Below are 23,588 nucleotides of genomic sequence, written 5' to 3'. Positions count from 1 at the left end.
CGTTACTCTGTAGCCTACACGTTAAGATTTATGCATTGATATAGCTCGTGAAAATTCCACTTATCTTATCATGCCGTCATATTTATTTTTCAGTTCTCGCTCTTCTTTTCAATTGTCTCTAATGGTATCGTAGAGAGAGAGAGAGAGAGAGAGAGAGAGAGAGAGAGAGAGAGAGAGAGAGAGAGAGGAGAGAGAGAGAGAGAGAGAGAGAGAGAGAATAACATGTCATCATTATTCACACTTCGATGTTGATAGTCTACCAAACAAATTTGGATTTTTCTTTCTTGGAACTAAACAATTTCACCTTTTCCAATAACTCGTCTCTGTCCTTTTTATTCATTTCCTGGAGTTCATTTGCTTTGGATGCTCTTTCTTAGAAAAGATGTAAATGTACTCCCATGATTAGAAAAGACGCCTTTCCAACACCCCCCCCCCCCCCCCCCCCCCCCACCCCCCCCCCCCCCAACACACACACACACACACACACACACACACACATATATATATATATATATATATATATATATATATATATATATATATATATATATATATATATATATATATATATATATATATTATATATATATATATGTATAAATCCTGACTGAGCAATTGGAGTGCACCGTTAAATTCCACGCTCTCCTTCCCTGACGTGTCCAGAAGTTAAAAACTTATTGGCTGGAAGAAGAAACTTCCCGCGTTAAGAAAAGGTTAGGATAAATAAACTAAACCACGGGGATAGTATTTTTTTTCTCCGTGCATTCTAACCGAAGTTTTGTTAGCTCTCGTCAATTAATTTCAAGTTTTATATTCAGTGCGTAGAGAATGTTATGAAAACGGTTTCTGATAGAAGTATTCTTTGAGTTTAAAACCTATGGATTGGAAGGGAAAAGTTTTATATCAGTAACGAAGTTAATTTTCTTTTGGGGTTGCGCTCTAGTGACTCTCTTACATAATCTGTTTTGTTTACATATCGTTAGACTAAACTCGAACATCAGTCGAAGCTTAGGTAATTTTGCCTTTCCAGGTATAATTTTTACAGATTTAGCTATAACAATTATGATAATGTAGTGATACTGCGGCTGCCCAACATTAGAAAAAAGTAAGGCGACTTAAAGTTTCATAAGTAGCTAAAGTTAAGGAGAGTAGCTACCTAGTATAATGCATAGGTAGTACTACTAGCCTATACCTAGAATAGGCTATCGTGGCCATCGTTGACTGCCAACTAGGTATACTACTACCTATTGTAGGATATAGGCCTAGTAGCCCAATTGACCAAGTAGTCAATTTAAGCTGACTGCAATTTTATGTAGTAATAAGACCTACGACAGAACAGGGCATACCTAGCTACACTACTACTTAGAGGCGTAAATTACCTAAGGTTAGGGTAGGCTAGAAGAGCCTACATAGGCTACTAGGTATAGGCTATCTCTGTTGTAATTAGTAAGTGCATAGGCTAACTCTGTGTATTTTTACCAAGTTTCATTTTCCAAGTGAAATGTGAAGTGTGGTACTTAGGCCTTGTATGTGAGCCTAATAGACCTAGCAGTAATTCTAGGCAATAGATACCTAGGTAACTGCACGGACTACAAGGAATGTTACTATGGACTTGGGTGTTTAGTACTAGCCCCTGGGGGTTAATTACAGTCGACCCCCCAAAAAAAATAATGGTAAATTCTTAATAAGTAACCTAGGGTAGAACACCACGGCAGGCCAACCCTCATCACGGTGGACGGGTCTTATTCACTTGATATTTAATTGGTGAAACAAGAATACAATTGCAACTCTAAGCATACCATTTAAAAGACTGAAGTTTCGTCAACATAATGTGATATATGAAAGCCCCATACGAACTAAAATAAGCATGTGAGCTCTTAGTAAAATATGTTTTCAAAAGGCAGTTTTGAAATCCAATATGGCGGCTACGTTTTGCATGGAAGGTTCTCATCAGTGACGGCCACCATCTTTTCCCAGCCTTCCCAGCACTCATTTGAACAATGTTAGCGTATATATGTAACGTTTATTGATCTTACTCAAGATTGCAGTTGTAATCAGCACAATAAACCAACATTTTGTTGCCTATATTAGTGAAAGTATGAAACTTGTTATTCCCGGGGTTATGGTTGGAACTGAATTCATTCTTACTTTGTAATCGGTGGTTTTTATCCTTACTGCCATCACAACTGAAACTCCACAGTGCTTATTTGATTGTAATTATACACATTTTGGTCTTAATTCACTCTACAGTGCACTTGAACCACGCTGTGGTTCTGGTTCCTAAGCACTCACTCCGCAAACACAGTTACGAGCAGCAGACGACAACACTGATTATGAGATGCAAAGGTTTATTCCTTTAATTGTTTACTTTACTCAATATTTAGTTTAACTTTACTTCAAAATGTTTTTTTATTGTAGTGTCTTACCGAACAATTATAGAGCCGTGATTTCCACGAGCGGCAGGATACTAAATTCAAATTTAGCGCGTCGGCGTCGCCAAACACTGGTGGTGATGACGTTCATCTCCCTCCACTCGCGGGAGAACCAGGTACAACTGCCCAGGTGAATCCAATTCTTTACCTGCCGGCGTCCGGTGAACATCGGTGGTCGGTGCGGTTGGATGACTTGCTTCGCTTTTTTTTCTTGTGGATTTGATCTTCGGAATTGGTGAAGTACTCTTTTTTGGCGTTGTTGTTATTTTGCTTTTTATTTAGGCGTTGCCATGTCGGATTCTAGTCCGTCGGGAGTTAGGTTTTGCATCTCAGGATGTAAAACTAGATTATCCAAGTTAGAGTATGATTCTCACACTAAATGTGTTAAGTGTAGGGGACAGGTTTGTTCAGCAGATCGAACATGTAACGAGTGTAGTGATTGGACTGATTCTCAATGGAAGTTTTTTAGTTCATACTCGGAGAAATTAGCTAAAGACAGAATTAGAAAAGCAACGCTTAGGGAAAGTAGACTTAGCTCTGCTTCGTCTTGCGATGCATCTGTTCCTTCTGTTTCTCCTCAAATTGTTATGTCTCCTTTAACTACACCTCCTATTCCTCCTACTAATCCCACTTCTCCGGCTTCCCGTGTAGTTTCTTCCGACACCATTGCCAGTCTGGAATCGAGGTTAGATCAGAAATTTTCGGTACTAGCGAATACGGTTTTGCAACTTGGTAATTCAGTTAAGACGTTTTGGAGAAAGCGGCTTTAGGTAAGAGTGTAGTGAGGGTGCGTCTGTCTGTCCTGACACGTCTCCTAGACAAAGGTCACTGTCCAGCTCCCCCGCACCGGGGAGAAGACATACCGGAAGTCCAAGGGAGTCGATCGGGATTTGCCCACAGACAGGCGCCTCTCTTGTTGAGCCTGTTGCGCCTCAACAGGGCCTCGGTTAAGCGTTGGAAAGGTGTTGCAGTCAGACGCCTTTCGAATGATTCAAGCGATTCGTCTCCGGTCGCGCGGCGCTCTTGGCGAGATTCGCCTGTTTTCGCGTCCTTAAAGAGGCGTTCAGGCGCCGATTCTTCGCCTCCTCCAGTCAAGCGGTATAAGGAGCCTGAGAGTAGGGTTGCGCCGCGGCCGTTAGCGGCTCGTTCGTCGCCTCAATCTGTGCCTTTTTCGGCTCCATCTACTAGTAAAGATTGTGGTTTTAGTGCTGTAGCTAGCAGTTCTAAGGGTGTTTCTTTAGGCGCTTTTTCGTCTGTTACGCCTGATGCGCCTGTTTCGCCTCGAATTTCGGCGGCTCCGATCGAGGCGCAAGTAGTTTTTCCGCCTCCTGCTGAACATTTAGGCTCTTCCAAGCCTACGTTAAACTGTTTTTGATTCGTTTTTCCTCTGGCGCCTTTGCGCAAGCAGTTAGAGATGTTAACCAACTGGATGAATGAGTCCAAGGGTGGTTCGAACCTTCAGATCCGGTTTTGTAGTTCCGTCTACTTCTTCGGCGGTATCGGAGAATGAAGAAGAAGTAGAGGAGGAGGATTCACATCACCTCTCGTGTTATTCACGTCCTTAGATTTCTTCTGGTATCTTATCCAGATTATTTGAGAAAGCGGCTCCGCGCTCCCCAACTTCGACTTTTTTTGATGAGGAGGAAAACTTCAGACCCTCTCCTCCCAAAACTTGTTCTATCTAAAGCGGTTAGACATTTGTTGAAAGAGACTGAGAAATGGATGTCTATGAAAGAGACTTAGGAAGGCTCTTTTTTGCTTACCCTCCTCTAAGTTGCTTCGTAAGAGGTATAGGTTTTATGTAACTGGGGAAGCTCCTTCTCTGGGAGTTTCTGCTCCTCCCAGGGAGACTTCTCCAGTTTAATCGACTCCTCTAGAAGATCTGCTTTCGCCGCAGCGAAAGTTTTCTTTACAGCGCCTGAGTTGGACCACGTTGTAAAGAATCAATTTAAACTTTTGGAAGTCTTTAGCTTCCTTGATTGGACTATTGGCGCTTTAGCGGCCAAGATCGAAGACTGTCCTTCTCTTTCTCAGGAGTTAGCGGAGGATTGGATTGGTGTTCTGTCCTGTGCGACAAACAAAAAAAATCCATTAGGGATGGATGTGATGAGTTAGCTTCGCTCATCGCCTTTGGTACCCTTAAGAAAAGGCAACTTTGGTGTCCTTTGCCTTCTAAAAGGGTTACTTTCCCAAACAGAAGTCTCTCTTGTGCTCCTTTGCTTCTAAAAGGGAAATTTTCCCAACAGAATCTCTCTTTTTGCTCCTTTTTGTGAAAGATAACCTCTTTCCAGACGATGTAGTGTTGTCAACGTTTTCGTCTGCGCTAGATAAGAAATCTACTTCGGATTTACTGGCACAGTCTACTAAGAGACCTAAAGCTCCTGTGGAGACTGTTCCTCGGTTTCTCCTCCCTGTGGCCCAAGTGCCTTTTCGAGGGAGAAAACCCCAAGCGCTTTTCTTTGGCGGCGAAGTCGAATTTGCGACCTCAGTCTAAGGCCTCGGCCAAGGTTAACAAACCTTCCAATGAAAGCTCGGTTCTTCATGCACCAGTGGGAGCCAGGCTGGCTCTGTTTTGGGAGGAATGGGAAAACAGAGGAGCAGAGGCCTGGGTAGTGCAAGTACTCAAGTTCGGCTATCGTATTCCTCTCGTTTCACCTCCCTCGCTCTCACCTGTGCCAATTCCATTCCAGGCATACTCTCCGGGCTCAGACAAATTTCTGGCGCTAGCCGCAAGAATGGAAGCGCTTGTTCTCAAAGAAGCGATAGAACAGATAGAAGGGGATTTTCCCTCCTCCAGGCTTTTACAATCGCCTTTTTGTAGTTCCCAAGTCATCAGGGGGCTGGAGGCCGGTTTTTTGGATGTGAGCGCCCCTGAACTTGCATGTCCAGAAAACAAAATTTTCATATGGAGACCACTCGGTCGTTCTGGAGTCCCATCAGACAGGGGGATTGGATGGTCTCTCTGGACATGCAAGACGCTTATTTTCACATTCCGATACATCGCGAATCTCGAAGTACCTGAGGTTCATGTTCGAAGGCAAGGTGTTTCAGTTTCGGGCGCTTTGCTTCGGACTAGCGACCGATCCTCAAGTTTTTCACCAGGGTTCTATCCCCGATAGGAAGCTGGCTGCACATATTAGGAGTAAGAATCTCCCTCTATCTGGACGATTGGCTTCTCCGGTCGGAATCAGAGAGTCGGTGCATGAAGGACCTTGGAACAACTCTGGATCTTGCCAGAAAGTTAGGAATTCTGGTCAACAAACAGAAGTCCCAGTTGGTTCCATCTCAGAGCATCCTTCTTTGGGGATGATTCTGAATGCTCAAGTTTTTCGGGCTTTCTGTCCCCGAAGAGGGTGCAAGGCTGTCTGGAGACAGTTCAGGAGTTCTTGGACAAAAAGGTAGTTCTGCCAATCAGTGGATGAGGCTCCTGGGCAAATTGACGTCAGTGGAGAAATTTGTGACGTTGGGAAGACTGCACATGAGACCTCTGCAGTTTTTCCTGAGAAGCCTCTTGGTGCAGGAAGACACAACCAGACTCGATTACCTTTCCTGTCACAGATCAAATAAAAGAGGACCTAAGGTGGTGGCTCTCTCGAGCAAGGTTGGAAGAAGGGTTAGATTTACGACCCCATCCTCCCGAACCTACAGTTTCTTTCCGACGCATCGGACACAGGTTGGGGAGCCCTACTGGGAAATCAACGGACTTCAGGAGCTTGGTCGGAGAAGGAGAAGAAGTTCCACCATAAATGTTAAAGGAACTGTTAGCAATTTTCTTGGGGCTCAGACAGTTTCGGAGCTTAGTAGAAGGTCGAGTAGTGGCAGTGCATTCCGACAACTCCACGGCTCTCTCGTACGTGCGGAAACAGGGGGGACTCAGTCTTTCTCTCTGTACGAAGTAGCCAAGGATCTCCTCCTGTGGTTCAAACGAAAGCCCGTTTATAATAATTACATCTCAAGGCATTCCAAGACACAATAACTTATCAAATATAAAGGGTTCAGCTAGTCCCGAGATTTGTTAACGGAAAAGGATAACCGTTCCCTGGCGGGACGAGTTTTAAGTCGTCAACAGCAAGTGTTACCTCTGGAGTGGACTTTGGACAACAAGATTTGTCAGAAACTTTGGCGCCTTTGGGGACGACCGTCAATAGACCTGTTCGCGACATCAAGGAACAACCGTCTTCCTCTCTTTTGTTCTCCAGTCCCAGATCCTCTAGCTTGGTCGGGGTGGACGCAATGCTGTTGGATTGGTCGGGTCTGGAAGCTTATGCATTCCCTCCGTTCGGTCTAATAAGAGAGGTGCTGAACAAGTTCATGTCGCACAGCAATGTAACACTAACGTTAATCGCTCCCTTTTGGCCCAGGAAAGAGTGGTTCCCGGACCTTCTCCAGTTGTTAGTAGACTTCCCCAGACTTCTTCCTCCAGAGAAGTGGCTTCTCAAACAACCTCACTTTAAGAGGTTCCACGAAAACTTGTCCGCTCTAGCTCTGACAGGGTTCAGACTGTCCGGAATCTTGTCAGAGCGAAAGGATTTTCAAGAAGAGCTGCAGAAGCTATCGCTCGTTGTAGGAGAGAGTCTTCTAACAAACTCTATCAAGGGAAGTGGAATAATCTTCAGGCGAGTGGTGTAGAAGTGCTAAAGTCTCTACTTCTGCGACCTCTTTAACAGAAATAGCAGATTTTCTTCTATTTCTTAGGAACTCTAAGAAACTGGCTTCCTTCGACGATCTATATGGATATAGAGCCATGCTCTCTTCGTTTTTCGGTTTTTCGACATCGAGGTTTGGATATTTCCTCCAATTCAGATCTGTTGGACCTCATTAGGTCTTTCAAAACCACTAAGCTCCCGCAAGATACAGTGGCTTGGAACTTAGATGTGGTGCTTAAGTTCCTCATGGGGCCACCGTTTGAGCCTTGAAGTCGGCTTCACTCAGGAACTTGACTAAGAAGGCACTTTTTCTTATTGCACTAGCTTCTGCTAAGCGTGTCAGCGAATTGCACGCTATAGACAAAGAGTCGGTTTCTCTCAAGGCAATGCTGTATTTTCGGTATCTTTGACCCACCTTTCTAAGCCAAAAACAAATTGAGAAATCCTTCTTAATATTCCCTTGGCCGAGGAGTTTTGTGGTAAGGAACTTATCTGATTTGGTTGGACATGAGGAGGAAGAAAGGCTCTTATGTCCAGTCAGGGCTGTTAAGCAGTATCTGTTTGCCACTAAAGGTATTAGAGGACAATCCTCTAAGCTCTGGACCTCGGTTCAAAATCCCTCTCGTCCTCTTTCTAAGAATGCTATATCGTTCTTTATTAGAGAGCTTATCAGTGAAGCACTCGCAGTCCGAGAACGACAATCTTTCCGTTCTGAGAGTTAAAGCTCACGAGGTTAGAGCAGTGGCAACTTCTTTAGCATTCAGAAAGAATTTATCTTTAGCTTCGATTCTTCGAGCACGTTCTGGAGATCGAATTCGGTTTTTTGCGAGTCATTATCTCAAAGAGATAGAAACGGTTTTCGAGAATTGTAAAACGTTAGGTCCGTGGCGGTTTCTGGCATGGTGTTGGGAGAAACGGCACAGGGGTCGTCACCTCTATGCTAACTTTTCACCTTGAATAGGTTGTCGAGTTCAAGGGAAGCTGGGGGTACTGAGTACCTGGGATACTCACCAGTCTGTTAGGTCAGATTATACAATGGTTGGGTATATATGTTTTTAAATCTGGTGTTGGTGACAAATGTTTTGTATGATTGAATTTCTGGTCTTAGCCCAGGGCAAGGGCAATCTTTGTTGCTACTATCCTCCGTCAGTCAGCCTTGACTCGCTTGAACTACGGCGGGATTCCACTCCTGTAGAGGCTAACTTTGGTCAAATTCCAATTCCTCTACAATAGTAAGAAGAGCACCGACCAGAGGCAGTAACAGTCTGCTGTAGCTCTCTTACAAGGTAAGGTACAACAGACACCTTGAGTGTTTACTGGTATTGCAATAAATGTAACCATTTAAAAATACTAGTGGTCCACTGAATCCCACCTTCCCATAAATGTGTAATCAGCTCTATAATTGTTCGGTAAGACACTACAATAAAATGAAAATTTTTCATTATTAAAATGAAGTTTTATGTATATTACCGAACAATTATGATTATACCCACCCTCCTCCCTTAGGTGGACGGACGGGCAGAAAGAATTGGATTCACCTGGGCAGTTGTACCTGGTTCTCCCGCGAGTGGAGGGAGATGACGTCATCACCACCAGTGTTGGCGACGCCGACGCGCTAAATTTGAATTTAGTATCCTGCCGCTCGTGGAAATCACGGCTCTATAATTGTTCGGTAAGTATACAATAAAACTTCATTTTAATAATGAAAATTTCATATTTAATTCATGTCTATTATCTCTTTTTTGCAACCAAATTAACCCCCAAAAATTACAAATGTTTCGGATGTATACTTACGAGCAGACAACGTGAGGAAAAATGACTCATCGTTGCCAATCTAGTGGAGCGTCACACTCACACATACGCCGATGCATTTACAAACTGTTTCGATGAATTCTAGTTGTCATAGTAATGCAGTAATGATAAAATTGCTGTAATATGTACGTATATATAATACAAATAGATACGCTAATTTCACTAATTTCCCCGGTTTTGTGTAAGTCTTATACCTAGTTTGGAGGGTAAACACATACCAATTGACAACACTGATAAACAATTAAAGAGCGCAAAACGCCGCAAAGAATGCCGTAGTCCCCTTGAATAAGTGCTGGTAAGAGGTTGGGTTTACGATTGTTGTGATGAAAGTGCCCCAGCGTCTATGGGTACAAGTGGTGTGCAGATTTAGCACAGGAAATGGGAAGTTTGTTGACACAAGCGACTCCGTAAACATCAAGATGGCGTCAATCTTCGAAACATTTTTAGTTATAAGTAAAAATTTCTAAAGCGTTTTGGTGAGATTTCCACTGCCATAGCCACCCTTTTCACTACCCTCTGTTTAAATCTTAAAATGTGGCCTTAATTTCTAACTTTGGAGAAAATACTTACTTCGAAAGGAGAGTAGAGGTCTTTAGCTCCGTTTCTCACCAACAAGAAGTCGCGACTGATGCCCATCTCCGGTGTCAGGACGCGTTATAATGTACTTTTTCGGAGGGTGGCAAGCGTTGATTGTAGGTGGCCTGTTTGGCCTGCTGTGATGTTTTACCCTAAATACTACAGGAAACTGTTAGTATTTCCAAAGGAATATGTAACCTAGAACCCGATGCAAGGCTATTACCTAGATTTACCGGCCCAGATTTAACATTGGTATTTAGCCTCTGCGTAGGCTATCGCATAAATGCCCTCCTGATGGTGTCTCCAATGACTAGGATGCAGTGAATGGTTAAGACTTATTTAGGGGAGTCCAGGGCAGGCAGACCCCCTCTGGCCAGGTTAGGGTAGTGTCTGAGGTTCTGTTAGGTACTGGTAAATCTGGTTAGGGTCATAATATTCTTTCTGAGATGCTTACTAGGCCTACATTATGCATTTACTCTAACTTTTTTCAAACCAGACTCTGTAGGCAAATAGGTAATCCTCTCCAAGTGAGGATATAATCGATCAGTGAAGCTTTCTGTAAAGGCAAAATGTTATATAAATGGTTTCTCTAAGGTTGTATGTAGTCTAAGAAAACTTTATTTAGAGAAAGGCTCATGCTGAGATGTACATTTGTTCCGACACGGCATACAAACCTTCGGTCCTTTTACAATAGGAAGGTACTAGCGGCAGCTGGATAGGTCGTAAGCTTTCGAACAAGGGGTTCGGTAGTTAACTGCTTGTCCGACAGGCGCGCGCGCGCGACTGGGAGGTAAACAAATCACTTTTGCTTTCGGCCTCACAGCGAGTGGACGTGTGTGTTCGACGCTCTCTGCCCGCTTCTCGTTGTTTGCTTTCTTAAGTATTGGTTGTGTTGTGTATGAAAGAGTTAATTGTAAGTACAATCATTCTCTCTTTTCATATTAATTCACCTAATTGTTTATGATGGAATCTCCTCGCCTCGCTACCCCACGGAGACTATGCCCGGGTACCGAAGGGCGTAATTGCGGGAAGTTCCGCTCTTTCCCGGAGATAGACCCTCATATTTTGTGTGCTCGGTGTCGGGGGCGCGAATGCACCCGAGCCGAGCCTTGTGATGTGTGTAATGATTGGTCGGAGGCGCAGTGGACTTTGTATGAGGGCAGGAAGAAGCGAAGGCCTGCAAAGGAGTCGTCGGAAAGCTCTCCCGCGACTCCTTTGGTGACGGACACTTCGTCTTCTTTCCTGCCGCCCGCTCAACTTCCATGTCTCGCGCCTTCCCCTTCGGGGGGGGTGTCTAGGTCCTTCTCTTCTCCTGACTTGTCGAGTGTGGAGGAGGGCGCTAGATACCCTGACGTCCAGTTGTACTCTGGGTCCTCTATCCGTTCGTCTTCGCTGCGAGCGGGTAGAGGATCCCCCTAATCACCCGACTTTTGCCTCCTCAGGTGCGGTTGCCGCGAAGGATGACCTCGGACAGGTGTGGGCATCGTTGGGGTTGCAGGGCGGGCCGAGTGTCCAGGGGCTGCTCTACCATCTCGCTGGCGCCGTGGCGGTCACCCATGCAACGGTCTCGACCACCACCACGACCCTTACAACACCCGGCTACGCTTCACCTCCTCACCTGGTGTACACCCAGCACGCGGTCTCTGTGACACCCACTACATCGGTGCAGGGGCCAGTCGCCGTAACTCGGGGGAGTGTGATGCCGCCACCTGGGTTTGCCGTGCTGCCGCGACCGGACTTCGTGTGCCCGAAGAGCTCGCCCCTGGACCTCCCACCGGTACCTAGGATGTCTGTGCCGCTGGTCCGCCCATCTGGACCGCCTACACAGTCTGCCGTACCTGCCGTGACCACTGCTGCCGTTCCTGTACCTGCTCCTGCTGTCTCGTCTGCCGTTCCTGTGATGCCTGCACCTGCTGATGTTGTTCCGTTCCTGGCGCCGCTGCTCCCGATGCTGACTGTTCGGACAGGTGCGTCCGGGCCCTGTTGCTTCGGCAACAGCAGCCCCGGCTCCGTCCTGGATGACAGATCTGACGTCGGTCCTGAGAAGGTTGACGAAGAAGAAGAAGAAGAGGAGGAAGGTGTCGTCGTCGTCTTCATCGTCTTCTTCGTCGTCGTCGTCGTCTGCCGCCTCTTCCCCTTCTTCTTCTAAGGCTCCCCCGCGAAGAAGAAGAAGGTCGCCTCCCCCCCCCCCTAAGAAGTCTCCTTCGGGAACTTCTAAGGGCCCGTCTCGCTCTGGTGAGACGGGGGGTTCTTCCGCTGGTCACCCTGCTCCTTCGGGGGCAGGACCCGTCTCTTCTTCCGCAAGGAAGAAGACTACGGGGACCAGAGGAGTGCCGGCTAACACCGGCACTTCCTCACCTGCTGTCAGTGGTTCGGCCACAGCAGCAGGGTCCGTCTCGGCCGCTCGTTCGCGAGAGGTACCGAGTGTACGGTCGCCTACCAGCGACCGTGCAGCCAGGAACCAGACCTCTGAGTCCGCTCAGCGTCAGGTTCACGGCACGGAGCGGAAGACTGGTGACAGCCGCTCACGCGACTCTCACCAGACCAGCTCTCGCTCTCGCGGCGAGCAGCTGGCTACCCGGCCCGGGCGGACGTGACGGTCCATGACCGGCCACGGGCTGAGGCTGGGAAGAGGTCCCCCCGTTCGCCGGCACCAGCCACGGCTGGTACCAGCGAACTGACGCACCGTGAGGATACGCACCGATCTCACCGTGACAGTGGAGCTCGCCGGTCGCCTGACCGTCACTCTCACAGAGAGCGATCGGGTACGGCGACCAGCACCAGCTCCTCTGACACACGAGACCGGGGCCGCTGTTCTCGGTCCAGCCGTTCTCCACAGCGAGACGGCTCGACTAGGTCTGCAGCTCGATCGCCACCGCGGGTTGGCGATCGCCTGCAGTCTTCCAAGCCCGCTGGTTCTGCCAGCGAGCGAGGAGGGAGCGTCAGGTCTTCCTCTCCCATACCTTCAACCTCCTCGGGTTACACCCGGGAGGGGCGAGGTATTGAGGAGTGATCGATGAGGGGTGCGCCCTTCAGGATCCCACCACGTCGTCGTACGTACCAGGCTCGGTTCTCGGACCAGCCAGGTCGTACGCACAGGTGGTTGGAGGAGACCGAGAGGGGTCTGTCGCTGCTCCTCTCCTTGAGGGAGGAGGGTCTCGGGAGGTGCTCCTGTTTGAGGGACTGGACGGTCCGACTCCGCAGGACGCAGTCACTCCTGAGATCCAGAGGAACTTTGCCGAGGTTATTGCGCTGATTCGTCAGCACAACGACCTCGCGGAAGGATCGCCGCTCCACCATCCGAGCCCACGTCCCGGCTCGAGTCGTTCTGGGGCCCGAAGAGGGAACCCAGACCGACGGTGGGTTTGCCGCGTTCTGAGCTTGCGGACTCAGTGCTGGACCAGGTTGAATCGCTTGTCTCCGGACAAGACGGTTCGCTCAAGTCTGGCAGGTCGAGCAAGCTGCTTCCACCTCCTCTGCTACGACAGCGGCGTTTTTACGTGCCATCCGAAGACCCGATGCCGCCCAAACAGGTGAACCCGGAGTTAGCCAGGCTAACTCCGGGTGTGTCTCTGCAGCAGCTCCTGTCCGAGAACCTGTGGTTCTCGCAGCAAGAGGCACTCGGCCTGGAATCTACCGCCATGGCAGCTTTCCAGGCCGTCTCCTGGCTAGATCTGTGGTCCCTCACAGTATCTAAGGTCGCAGCCAACTCCGGGGGAATTTCTCCCGAAGATGACTCGGCCTTCAGGAGACTTTGCCAGTCTGGGGGAAGAGCCATCTCCTTCCTTGCCCACCAGACGGTGAACCTGTGGGCCAACCTGGTTCTCCGACGAAGGGACGCTGTCCTTACTCGGGTTTCCAGGGCGGCTGGGCGTGAAGCGGCGTTGGGACTTCGCAACGGACCTTTACGGAGTTCCACGTCTCTCTTCCCAGGAGAGATGGTGGACGCTGCGGTGGACAGACGGCGCACTGACGACAGTGACCGGCTGGTTCACCAGGCGGTCTCGAAGGCTTCTGGGCAGCCTCGGACTGCGGCCAAGTCTAGGAGCTCGGCTAGCGCTTCCTCGGTGGCTAAGACGGTAGCTGCGTCGAAGCCCCGGGGAATGACTCTGTCTTCTTCGACTTCTGGCAAGGGGGGCCGTAACCAGCCCTCCTCCCAGCCCTCCTCCTCCCGTGGAGGCTCTGGGAAGAAGTCGAAGAAAGGGGGGAAACGCTAGGGACGGCGTTCCCCCTCACCTGCTGCCGGAAGTGGGGGGGTGCCTGGCCAGCCATTGGGCAACTTGGCAGCGCTACGGCGCCGAGACCTGGATTGTAGATGCCTTCGGGAGGGATATCTATTACCCTTCGAATCTCGGCCACCCCTCACCTCCAACCCGGTCCAACAGCAGTCGTACGTTCCAGGGTCATCGAAGGACGTAGCACTGAGACAGGAGATCAAGACCATGCTGAGCAAGAGAGCTTGTAGAAAATCGTCACGGATCAGTCACCGGGCTTTTACAGTCGACTCTTCCTGGTGGAAAAGTCTACGGGAGGCTGGCGCCCGGTGATAGATCTCTCTCCCCTGAACCGGTTTGTTCGCCAGACCCGGTTCACGATGGAGACGGCACGCTCAGTGCTCGACTCCATCAGGGAGAACGATTTCATGCTTTCAGTGGACTTGAAGGATGCGTATTTCCAAATACCCATTCATCAGTCCTCCAGAAAGTACCTCCGCTTCATCCTCGACGGGACGGTGTACCAGTTCAGGGCACTTTGCTTCGGTCTCTCAACCGCCCCACAGGTGTTCACGCGAGTGTTCACTCTGGTGTCTGCTTGGGCCCATTCGCACGGGATACGTCTGATGAGGTATCTCGACGATTGGTTAGTCCTGGCGAGCTCCCGCTCGCAGTTGCTACAGGACAGGGATCGACTGCTCGAGTTCTGTCGCGATCTGGGGATCGTTGTGAACTTCGAAAAGTCCGATCTCGAGCCCAAGCAGAGGATGAAGTACCTGGGTATGCTGATCGACACGGTAGCAGGGCGAGTCTTCCCCGCAGACTCGCGGATCAGCAGGTTCAGGGAGGCAGCCAACCAGTTCCTGTCTCGGCAGGAACAGGCAGCTCAGCGATGGCAAGTCGTGATCGGACACCTGTCGTCACTCGAGAAGTTAGTCCCTCACGGGCGTCTTCACCTGCGGTCTCTTCAGTGGAGACTAAAGGAGAGTTGGTCACAGGCGACGGATCCCCCAAGCTTTCCAGTGTCACTGACACAGGAGGTGAGGCAGGACCTAGCCTGGTGGCTGGACGACAGGAACCTCTTAAGAGGAGTGCCCCTGCGCACTCCCCCCCTGGACATGCAGCTGTTCTCAGACGCATCGACCGAGGGATGGGGCGCACACCTGGAGGAGTTGCTGACTTCAGGAGTGTGGGACGAGAACGACAAGCACCTTCACATCAATGTACTGGAACTCAAGGCAGCGTTCCTCGCTCTCCAAGAGTTTCAGGACCGCTTGATGGGACACTCAGTGGTGTTGAGGTGCGACAACACCACGGTGGTGGCTTACGTCAACAAACAGGGGGGACTAGTGTCTCTCCCGTTGTACCAGTTGACTCGGCAGGTGCACGAGTGGGCCGAGGCACACTCAATAGAGCTGTCGGCACGCTACATTCCAGGGAAGAGGAATGTAGTAGCAGACACGCTCAGCCGTCGGGATCAGGTGATAGGAACCGAATGGTCTCTACACCAGGACGTGGCGGAAAGGCTCTTCGACCTGTGGGGGCGACCAGTCGTGGATCTGTTCGCCACCCGGCACAACAGGAAGCTCCAGGTGTTCTTCTCGGCCGTGCCGGACCCATGGGCAGCTGCAGAGGACGCTCTTCAACACCCGTGGGACAACCTCTTCGCCTATGCCTTTCCCCCGTTCAGCCTGATTCGCAAGGTGATCAGTCGAGCACTGGTCACCCCGAATCTCAGGATGATCCTGGTGGCTCCCAAATGGCCACAGGCCATTTGGTATCCGGACCTGCTGGCTCTTCTCGCAGGAGAACCGAGAGAGATTCCCCCTTGGCACAACCTTCTCGCCCAGCCACACGTCGAGCGGTACCACCGAGCAGTCCAGTCTCTACGTCTTCACGGCTGGCTGTTATCCACCATCTCTTGCGAACGAGAGGCTTTTCTCGTAGCGCAGCAACAGAGATGGCTGGAAACGTCCGTCAGTCCTCTGCAGCTGTGTACCAGGGGAAGTGGGCCGTCTTCTGTGGTTGGTGTCGTAGACGGGGTCTATCTCCTCTCAGAGCCACTCTTCAGCAGGTAGCGGATTTCCTCGTTTTTCTTCGCCGAGAGAAGCTCCTCTCAGTCCCCACAGTCAAAGGATACAGAGCCGCCTTGGCGCTCGTCCTGAAACTGAGGGGATTGGACATCTCGAACTCGTTCGAGATCTCCTTGCTTATGAGGAGCTTCGAAAGGTCTTGCCCACCCAGGGAACTCAGGCCCCCTGCGTGGGACGTGACTCTCGTCCTTAGGAGTCTGACTCGAACGCCGTTCGAGCCACTCCGAGAGTCGTCAGACAGGGATCTGACCCTCAAGACCCTCTTCTTGCTGGCCCTGGCATCGGCGAAGAGAGTAGGGGAACTTCATGGTCTTTCCTATGATGTACGACACTCCAGGGGATGGGGATCTGTGACGCTCGATTTCGTCCCGAACTTCGTTGCGAAGACTCAGAAACCGTCGATCCCTGACGACAGGTTCGAGTCATTCACGATTCCCTCCCTATTGGACTTCACCGATAATGATGCGGATGAGATGCTGCTTTGTCCTGTGAGGGCGCTACGGCGCTATCTGAAGAGAACTCGACACCTCAGGCCTGAGTGTCGACGCCTCTTCGTTAGCACCGGGGTCACCAAGAAAGAAGTATCCAAGAACACTCTTTAATTCTGGCTGCGTGAGGTCATCAGGAGGGCGTATGAGGCTGATGGTAGTGACGACATCCGTACGTCCCCGTCCGAGAGCTCACGAAGTCAGAAGTATTGGCCCCTCGTTGGCGTTTTCGTAAGAACTTCTCCGTGGCGCAGGTCCTGAAGGCAGGGGTCTGGTCTAACCAGACTACCTTTACGTCCTTCTACCTTCGGGATATTGCCCACAGGTCCTTGGATACCTTTTCCTTGGGACCCGTGGTGGCTGCTCAACAAGTTGTGTAGCTAACCCAGACCCTCGCAGGCTGAACAGCATCGAGTCCTGGTGTGACTGTGTGGATGGATGTGTGAGTGAGTGAGTGACTGGCTCTCTCTTCCATCTTTTCCTCCTCCTCTACCTGTGGGCAGAGGGCCACGGTCGTCACTACGCTGGATGAGGACGAGATGCAGGTGAGCTATATGACAGAGCCCCATCCTATCCCTTTCACTAGGGATAGGAGCAGAATATCCACCACTTCCTTCTACAAGGGGGGGAAGTGGATGCCTACAAGAGTCAAACCCATGACTTTATATTTGCTCCTGTACAGGAACAAGTTCTTACATTGCTGGTACGAAGAGATACGCATGCCTCTCTCTTAGTACTCGGTCCAGAGGTCTGACCATTGATCCTGCGGTGCACACCCCGATCAATCGGACAGAGGCTTGGATCCCTCCCTCGCTCTTACGACCAGGGAGGCTTCCAAGGTTGGGCGAACACCAGTCTGTTCACAAAAGACTCAGATTCCTCCCACCAAGAAGTGAGTCTTCCTATTGTAAAAGGACCGAAGGTTTGTATGCCGTGTCGGAACAAATGACAATTTGTCTAAAATTGCATTTTTCCTAACTATACAAACCTGAGGTCCTTTTACACATAGCCCCACCTCATGCCACCCCTCACTCTGCAGTTTTTGCTTGGGCCAAAAGCAAAAGTGATTTGTTTACCTCCCAGTCACGCGCGCGCGCCTGTCGGACAAGCAGTTAACTACCGAACCCCTTGTTCGAAAGCTTACGACCTATCCAGCTGCCGCTAGTACCTTCCTATTGTAAAAGGACCTCAGGTTTGTATAGTTAGGAAAAATGCAATTTTAGACAAATTGTCATTTTTATCTTAAATCATTTTCATGAAGGCAGTCATGTGAATCACATCTCTACTTTCTGCTCAAATTCACAAAACTCTAGGCTACCCGCTTTCTTCCTCATTACAACCTTTGAAAATATTGGGTAAATGGCCGAGCGGCGACATAGTGGCCCCCTCTAATGGAATGCGGCCTCCTTCCTGACAAAGTACTCTTAATTCGTTGCCATAAGTATCAGTCAAGAGTTTTTTCTCCTAAATTACGAAATAATGGCACAATTCAAGCGTTTTTTTGGGAAGTGGTCGCGTTCCGAAAGAGGTGGCCGCTATGTCCCCGCTCAGTCATTTACCCTAGTTTATTCTCATGCTGCAAGTTAAAAACCTCCCAAATTCATGGCCACCAATATCCAAAATTAAGGTCATGTACAAGGCTTGAAGTGTACTCTTGAATTTAGGTAGGACATTGTGCTATAGGTTATTTAGACACTTCTGGCATGATTTTTCAAGTAAGGTTAAAGGTAGTCATCTGAGGACAGAGCCCCCAGTCAGGAAGGATACAGCACTCAAGGTACGGTAGCAGGTTAGGCCAGGTTATAGTTATCCATGCAAGTACTAATGTCAAAATTTTTGATAAATTTTAACTCTAAACCATAATCATATTTCAGAGTTGCCATAAACCATAACTGTATTCCAGAGGTGCCATTTTGGAGATTTACCTTTTTGTCCTAAACTGAATTTTGGTTCTTGTTATGTTTCAGGTATTCTTGGTAAAGATTCACCTTTATAAAAGCTGTAAGCGATGGACAAATTTGTGATAAGAACCCCAAGGAATTCACCAAATGCTAGTCCAGTAAAAAAGAAGGAATCACGTATGAAACAGGCCACAATTGAATCCTTAACAGTATGTTCATATTTTTATTGTTCACATCATGAATTATTATTGAATAGCTGCGATATCAGGTAAAATATTCATCAAGTTTGAATAACACACTGTACTCATTATTTTGTAACTCGATTGATTGTTGAGAATATCCTGTACGTGTATGAATTACATATATGTGCTAGGATACTGGTTTATGTATAAAAATTTAGATTGTTTTGATCTCTTACTAAATGTCATTTAAATCACAGGGTGTGGTCATCATCGAAGTATTGGAGAGAGCTAAGGTTGTTCTAGAGAGGAGTGATGTAACAGAAGAATTGAAGCTGGACACACTGGAAAGTTTGAAACGTAAAAACCCTGCCAAAGAAATATTAGTAAAGACTGGAATTGGTAAGTGTGAACATTTTTTTTAGTTATAATTCCAAAATATAAGGTAATAAACCCAGTAACAATGTCTTACATTGGTCAGGAGTCAGTTTTCATTTAACTTAGTTTTAAAGTTATGGTAATAGAAAGCTGAAATCAAAGTTATATAAGATGTGCACTGACTCTTTTAGGCAACCAAATATTCCTTCTTAAATACCCAATTAAGAATTTTTTCTCTGTAAGGCTGTTCCTGGTTATTGGCGATCAGGTTTTATGGTGCTTGTCTAGTGCCTGAAATGCACCGATTTGCTTTTATTTGAAGGTTTTTTTGATGAAAAATGCAATAAGAATGCAGTTTACATAGTTTATAATGCACCCAAAGCATTAAAAGTAAGGTTTTCTTGGGATTTTTAACGATGTTCCGGCTTATGACGATTTTCAGGTTACAACGCGTCTTAAGAACGGAACCCCTGTCGTAATCCAGGGACTGCCTAGTATTGGCGCCGATGCATACCTAACAGAGGTGCCATTAACTGGTTATTGGCGCCAAAATTTGGTCATTGGTGCTGAAAATTGCCGCTTTTCGGTTATCGGCAATTTTCGCTTATCAAGTCGTCGGAATGGAACCCACTCTGATAATATGGGACTGCCTGTATCTTGTCTTTATGTCTATGAGAAGTAATTATTTCCAGAAAATATTGAGAATACTGAAGGATTTTTTTTTTTTCTAATTAACTCGATATTGAAATGTTCATTACAGATTTCAAGTGAAGAGAATATCTGTGTAGGTTTTAGCCGAGAGCTTTGAACATGACAGTAAAAAATATAATGATGTTATGACAGTGAAATAGTAGTGTACAAGGTAGTCCTCAGGTTATGGCTTTTCAGCCTACAGAGTACTTAAGATTCTTTTTCAAATTTATTCCTTAAAAAATTGGGTGCTGCAACTATGATTTCGGTGACGTAACGGCGCCAAAACTAGGATTACGGCCCCATAAATTGCTGGCACTATATTGGGGTGAGAAAACTGGCTTAAGGAGCTGTAGCCACTGGGAGATTCACTGTAAGGGGGTCCCTCCTATGGGAGGTTTCACTACAAGGGCAGAAAACTCTCTCTCTCTCATTTTTTAAGATATTTCTTATGATGTTCTGGGTTAGGGCGATTTCCGACTTATGGCAAGCCACTGGAATGGGACCCTTCCTTATCCCAGGGACCACCTGTAATGAAGAAAGCAGAAGTTACTTTCATAGAGAAATATCAGTTTATTATGGTTTGTACAAAGAGGAGGCTTGTGGAAAAAATTGTCAACAAATGTAGTAGTAGCCATAGTGTATGTTAGTTTGTGAAGTAGGGTAGGCTGCAATTTTTCTTAGTAGTAGTAATTATCCAGTTTATTTTTGTTTGTTTTGTAAACAAATTTTGAAAAAGAAAGTAGTAGCTCTGTTTTCACATAAAGTAAGACCTCTATTTTTACACATCCTAAGCTACAGGAATGTTGTTGACCTGTCTTGGCTTTTTATCTGTCCAAGATAGGTTTATACTGCTCTTGAGTGTCCAATATGGTATTAGAGGACAGAGGTAGTATTTCAGACTTATCAGAATTGGGTAGGATGTTGACAGTAAATGAGTATGTAAGTTAAGGAATCTTCATTTACATATGCTCTCATAACCTGCGTAGTTAAAGAAAAAGTGATTTAAGATAGTTTAAAGAATGGATATTGGCTGATGGGTAAAAAAACGAGAATGCAAAAATGTATCTTAGGTTACTGGGTTGTTGTGGCTTCATTGAGAAATGCCTTTGCAGCATCTCATAGTACTTGTGTCAGGTTCTTGTGATTCAAATAAAGAGGGACAGATTCAAAATTTCTTACTTAATAGCTTCATACCCCAAATCTATCCGTTTCTCAAGAAATTCAGCAGGTTCCAGGAGCATTCTTGATTGTTTTGCTCATAGGAGAGGTCCTCAGATCGTTGGTTTGCAGTTGCTCTTTTTCATCTTTTATTTGCCTGAAATTGAATCTACAGGAGACATGTCTAGTAGGTCCTTCAAACTCCATTTCTCATGCTTGTGGTCATTTATGCAAGATCCATGACATCAAGAAGGGTGGTATTTCTTTGAAATATACTACTTGTGTTACATGCCTCATGGGTGATATTCAGACCTTGAAGCATATAGGTTGTTTTAGCTGTATGTGGTGAGTACTTTATGACTATTTTCATCTTAAATTGTTAGTTAGCTCAAGTAGACACAAAGCTTTACTTGGAAATCTTCCATCCACCCTTCCAGTTGGCTTGCAGCCTGAAAGAAGGCTTAATGTATACATAGTATGGTAATGGTGTGGATTTTAGCCTTCGTGATGTAGACCTCACTACATTAGTTGATTTAATCCAGAACTCCCATGGTTTCTTTAAATGTGAGTTCAGTGTAATTAGGCTTAATTGAAAACAGTTTTTTGCATCTTGAAAGTGAATTTTTTTTTAAACATTACAGGAAAGACTGTCCACAAGTTGTGCAAAGACAAAAATGAAAAGATTGCAGCTATGGCCAAAGAAGTGTACTTGAAATGGAAGGAGAATGTCTTGAGTAAAGTCAATAGGCCTTTGATAGAAGTTCAGTGTGATCAGAAGACTCAGAATTTCAGAAGGATCGCAAGGCAGATGATTTTAGGTTCCTTAAGGACTAAACATAGTATGGGAGATGAAGAGAAATCAAAGGAGAAAAAGAAGAAAAGTAAAGGAGAGAGTAGCACAAGTAAAAAAGACTGTGATGATACCCTAGCAGAATTCATAGAACGGGAAGTCTATCAAACCACAAACAGGAAGTGTAACAACTCCTACAGACGTACCATAAGAAAACTAGTATTTACTTTGAGACATAATCATGAATTGAGATCATCAGTCTTAGACTCATCAGTTACTGTAACTGACTTTGTGAAAGATCACCTCCAAGCTTGAAATGTATTTTAATTACACAGCTGTTTTTAGAGGTTTGTACCTGCTTTACTTCAATTTTTTAAGAAGGAAGTGACGTAACTTGAGGAAAAATGTTTTAAACAATTTCTCTGTGATATTTATGAAAGTTTGCAATGGTGAAAGATTTGATAGTAAAGTATAACTGGAAAGAAAATTTTACCAGTTCTAGAAAACATAACCACTAAGTTTGTTTCCATTATACAGTATGCTAATTTCGTCTGCTTTATATTAGATGCATGAGTGAAGTTGTTTATGATACGTCTGCTCTTTAACATTAAATATCTTTATTTTTAATATTAAAAAAAGAAATATGAAATGGCAAGAAATATTCCACCTCTTACCAAATCAAGTGACAGTTGTTAAGTGCTTGTTGAAATAAAGATAATCAGTAAGTGGATTGCTAATTATGTAGGTTTTTATTGTTGAATTGGTTTTGTGACAATTACAGAACAATATGGGACTGCAGATAACAATTACTGTACAGAAATGCCTGACATTGGTATTCAATACAATACTTATAATGTAATTTCTGTTGCATCTCAAAAAATAGAGGATATTTTGAAAAAGAAAATATTTATAAAGCTGGCATTCTGTTTTTTCTTTGAAAGTTAGATAGTATGAATGCAGGTGCTTTTTTAAGGAATAGCATATTCCACTGTAAATACTATAAGGTATACCTTTTAGTACTCCAGTAAGACTACTGGTTATATACTCAAGGAGTTTGACTGATGTCCAAAACATTGTTTTGGGAAGAAGCAGAAAAGGACACATTTTCAGTTTTGTTTATTTTTAAACCAAATGAGATTCACTGCAACATGCATACCAACTGTTTTGTATTTATGATATTTATCATGATTTTTTTAACGTGTACAGGAAAAGGTAATTTTTCTTTGTCGGATGGGTAGCATGAAGTGAACAGTTTGGCTCAGAACTGTTTCCCTCTCTAACTGATTCAACTTGTCTGCAGTGGCATTAATTTGTTTACCAAATATTTCTGGCCTAGTCAAGAAGTGAAGTGAATGTGAGGAATTGCTGAAATTCATTTATTATTTTTCCATGTCTTAGATAGATAATTTCTCTTCTACTTTTAATAAAGAGCAAAATGCTTAGAAGAAACTGGGAAAGCCTAATAGTTTTTCCATATTTCCTAAGTTACAGTTGTTTATAGCACTTGTCAGTGCAAAGGGGAAAAAAAATAGAAGTATTATCTAGTCTAAGGATTGGACATAAGCATTTAACACAAGGTTACTTATGGTCAACCCTCATGACCCAATTCCCATTGATAGAGAATGCAATTAAAAAAAGTTTTCTTGTTTAAATATAATTTGACAGAGCAGGTTAAATACTGGACATAAATCCATTGTAGACAAGCATTTTAGTGGAATCTTTAACATTTTCAGCATATTTAGTTTTAAATTTCTTACAAAGATGTAAAACTTTTAGAACCAGGTGAGTGAGAATTAAGGTTTAGTCTTGCTAACATGGTTTAGACATTTTTAATAACAAGCATACATGGGATAATATAGACCAGAAAATGTGTTGTTGATATGCAGTTATATGGTACAAATGTAATTAGAAATTCTTGAACTTATTTTTATAAATGAACATCTCACTTTATGATGAATTTTGAATATATAAGTATAATTCCCCTCTATATTTAGTTAGTTATTAAATGTTTTAACTCATTAGTCTGGTTAAGCTACTTAATAAGTAATATTGTTGGAATGCATGTGATTCCTTTGAGGAAAGTAGGTACCATTGTGACAACCTTGTGGCAACTAGTAGACCTTTAATTGTATTTTTTTAATGTATTTTTTATAAATTCATTTTCACCCAAACTGTAGTATCAGTTCATTAAATTCTGATTCCTGAGTCAAAATAAAACTCATATTTTT

General features: G+C 45.7%; 1 protein-coding gene across 4 annotated transcripts; it reads left to right on the top strand.

The window, feature by feature from the left end:
- The first annotated feature begins 833 nt into the window (after positions 1 to 833).
- Positions 834 to 23,588, top strand: LOC135203659 (transcription elongation factor A N-terminal and central domain-containing protein 2-like). Of its 4 annotated transcripts, none has more exons than XM_064233518.1 (4): positions 834 to 1,012; positions 18,229 to 18,371; positions 18,602 to 18,743; positions 21,212 to 23,588. In XM_064233518.1, the coding sequence occupies exons 2-4, from the start codon at positions 18,270 to 18,272 to the stop codon at positions 21,673 to 21,675; spliced, it is 708 nt and encodes a 235-aa protein (XP_064089588.1). In that variant the 5' UTR covers positions 834 to 1,012; positions 18,229 to 18,269; the 3' UTR covers positions 21,676 to 23,588. The 4 variants fall into 4 exon arrangements, with proteins under 4 accessions (XP_064089588.1, XP_064089589.1, XP_064089591.1 ...); XM_064233519.1 differs by having other exon boundaries at positions 963 to 1,105; XM_064233521.1 differs by having other exon boundaries at positions 966 to 1,030.

Source organism: Macrobrachium nipponense, chromosome 36 (genome assembly GCF_015104395.2).
Source record: "Macrobrachium nipponense isolate FS-2020 chromosome 36, ASM1510439v2, whole genome shotgun sequence".
Classification (NCBI taxonomy): Eukaryota; Metazoa; Arthropoda; class Malacostraca; order Decapoda; family Palaemonidae; genus Macrobrachium; species Macrobrachium nipponense.
This window is presented reverse-complemented; position numbering and strand designations above follow the sequence as displayed.

Coding starts and splice junctions, on each gene's coding strand:
- LOC135203659 (XM_064233518.1), top strand. CDS start 18,270: ATGGACAAATTTGTGATAAGAACCCCAAGGAATTCACCAAATGCTAGT. Junction 18,372..18,601: donor CCACAATTGAATCCTTAACA/GTATGTTCATAT, acceptor TTTAAATCACAG/GGTGTGGTCATCATCGAAGT. Junction 18,744..21,211: donor ATTAGTAAAGACTGGAATTG/GTAAGTGTGAAC, acceptor TAAACATTACAG/GAAAGACTGTCCACAAGTTG.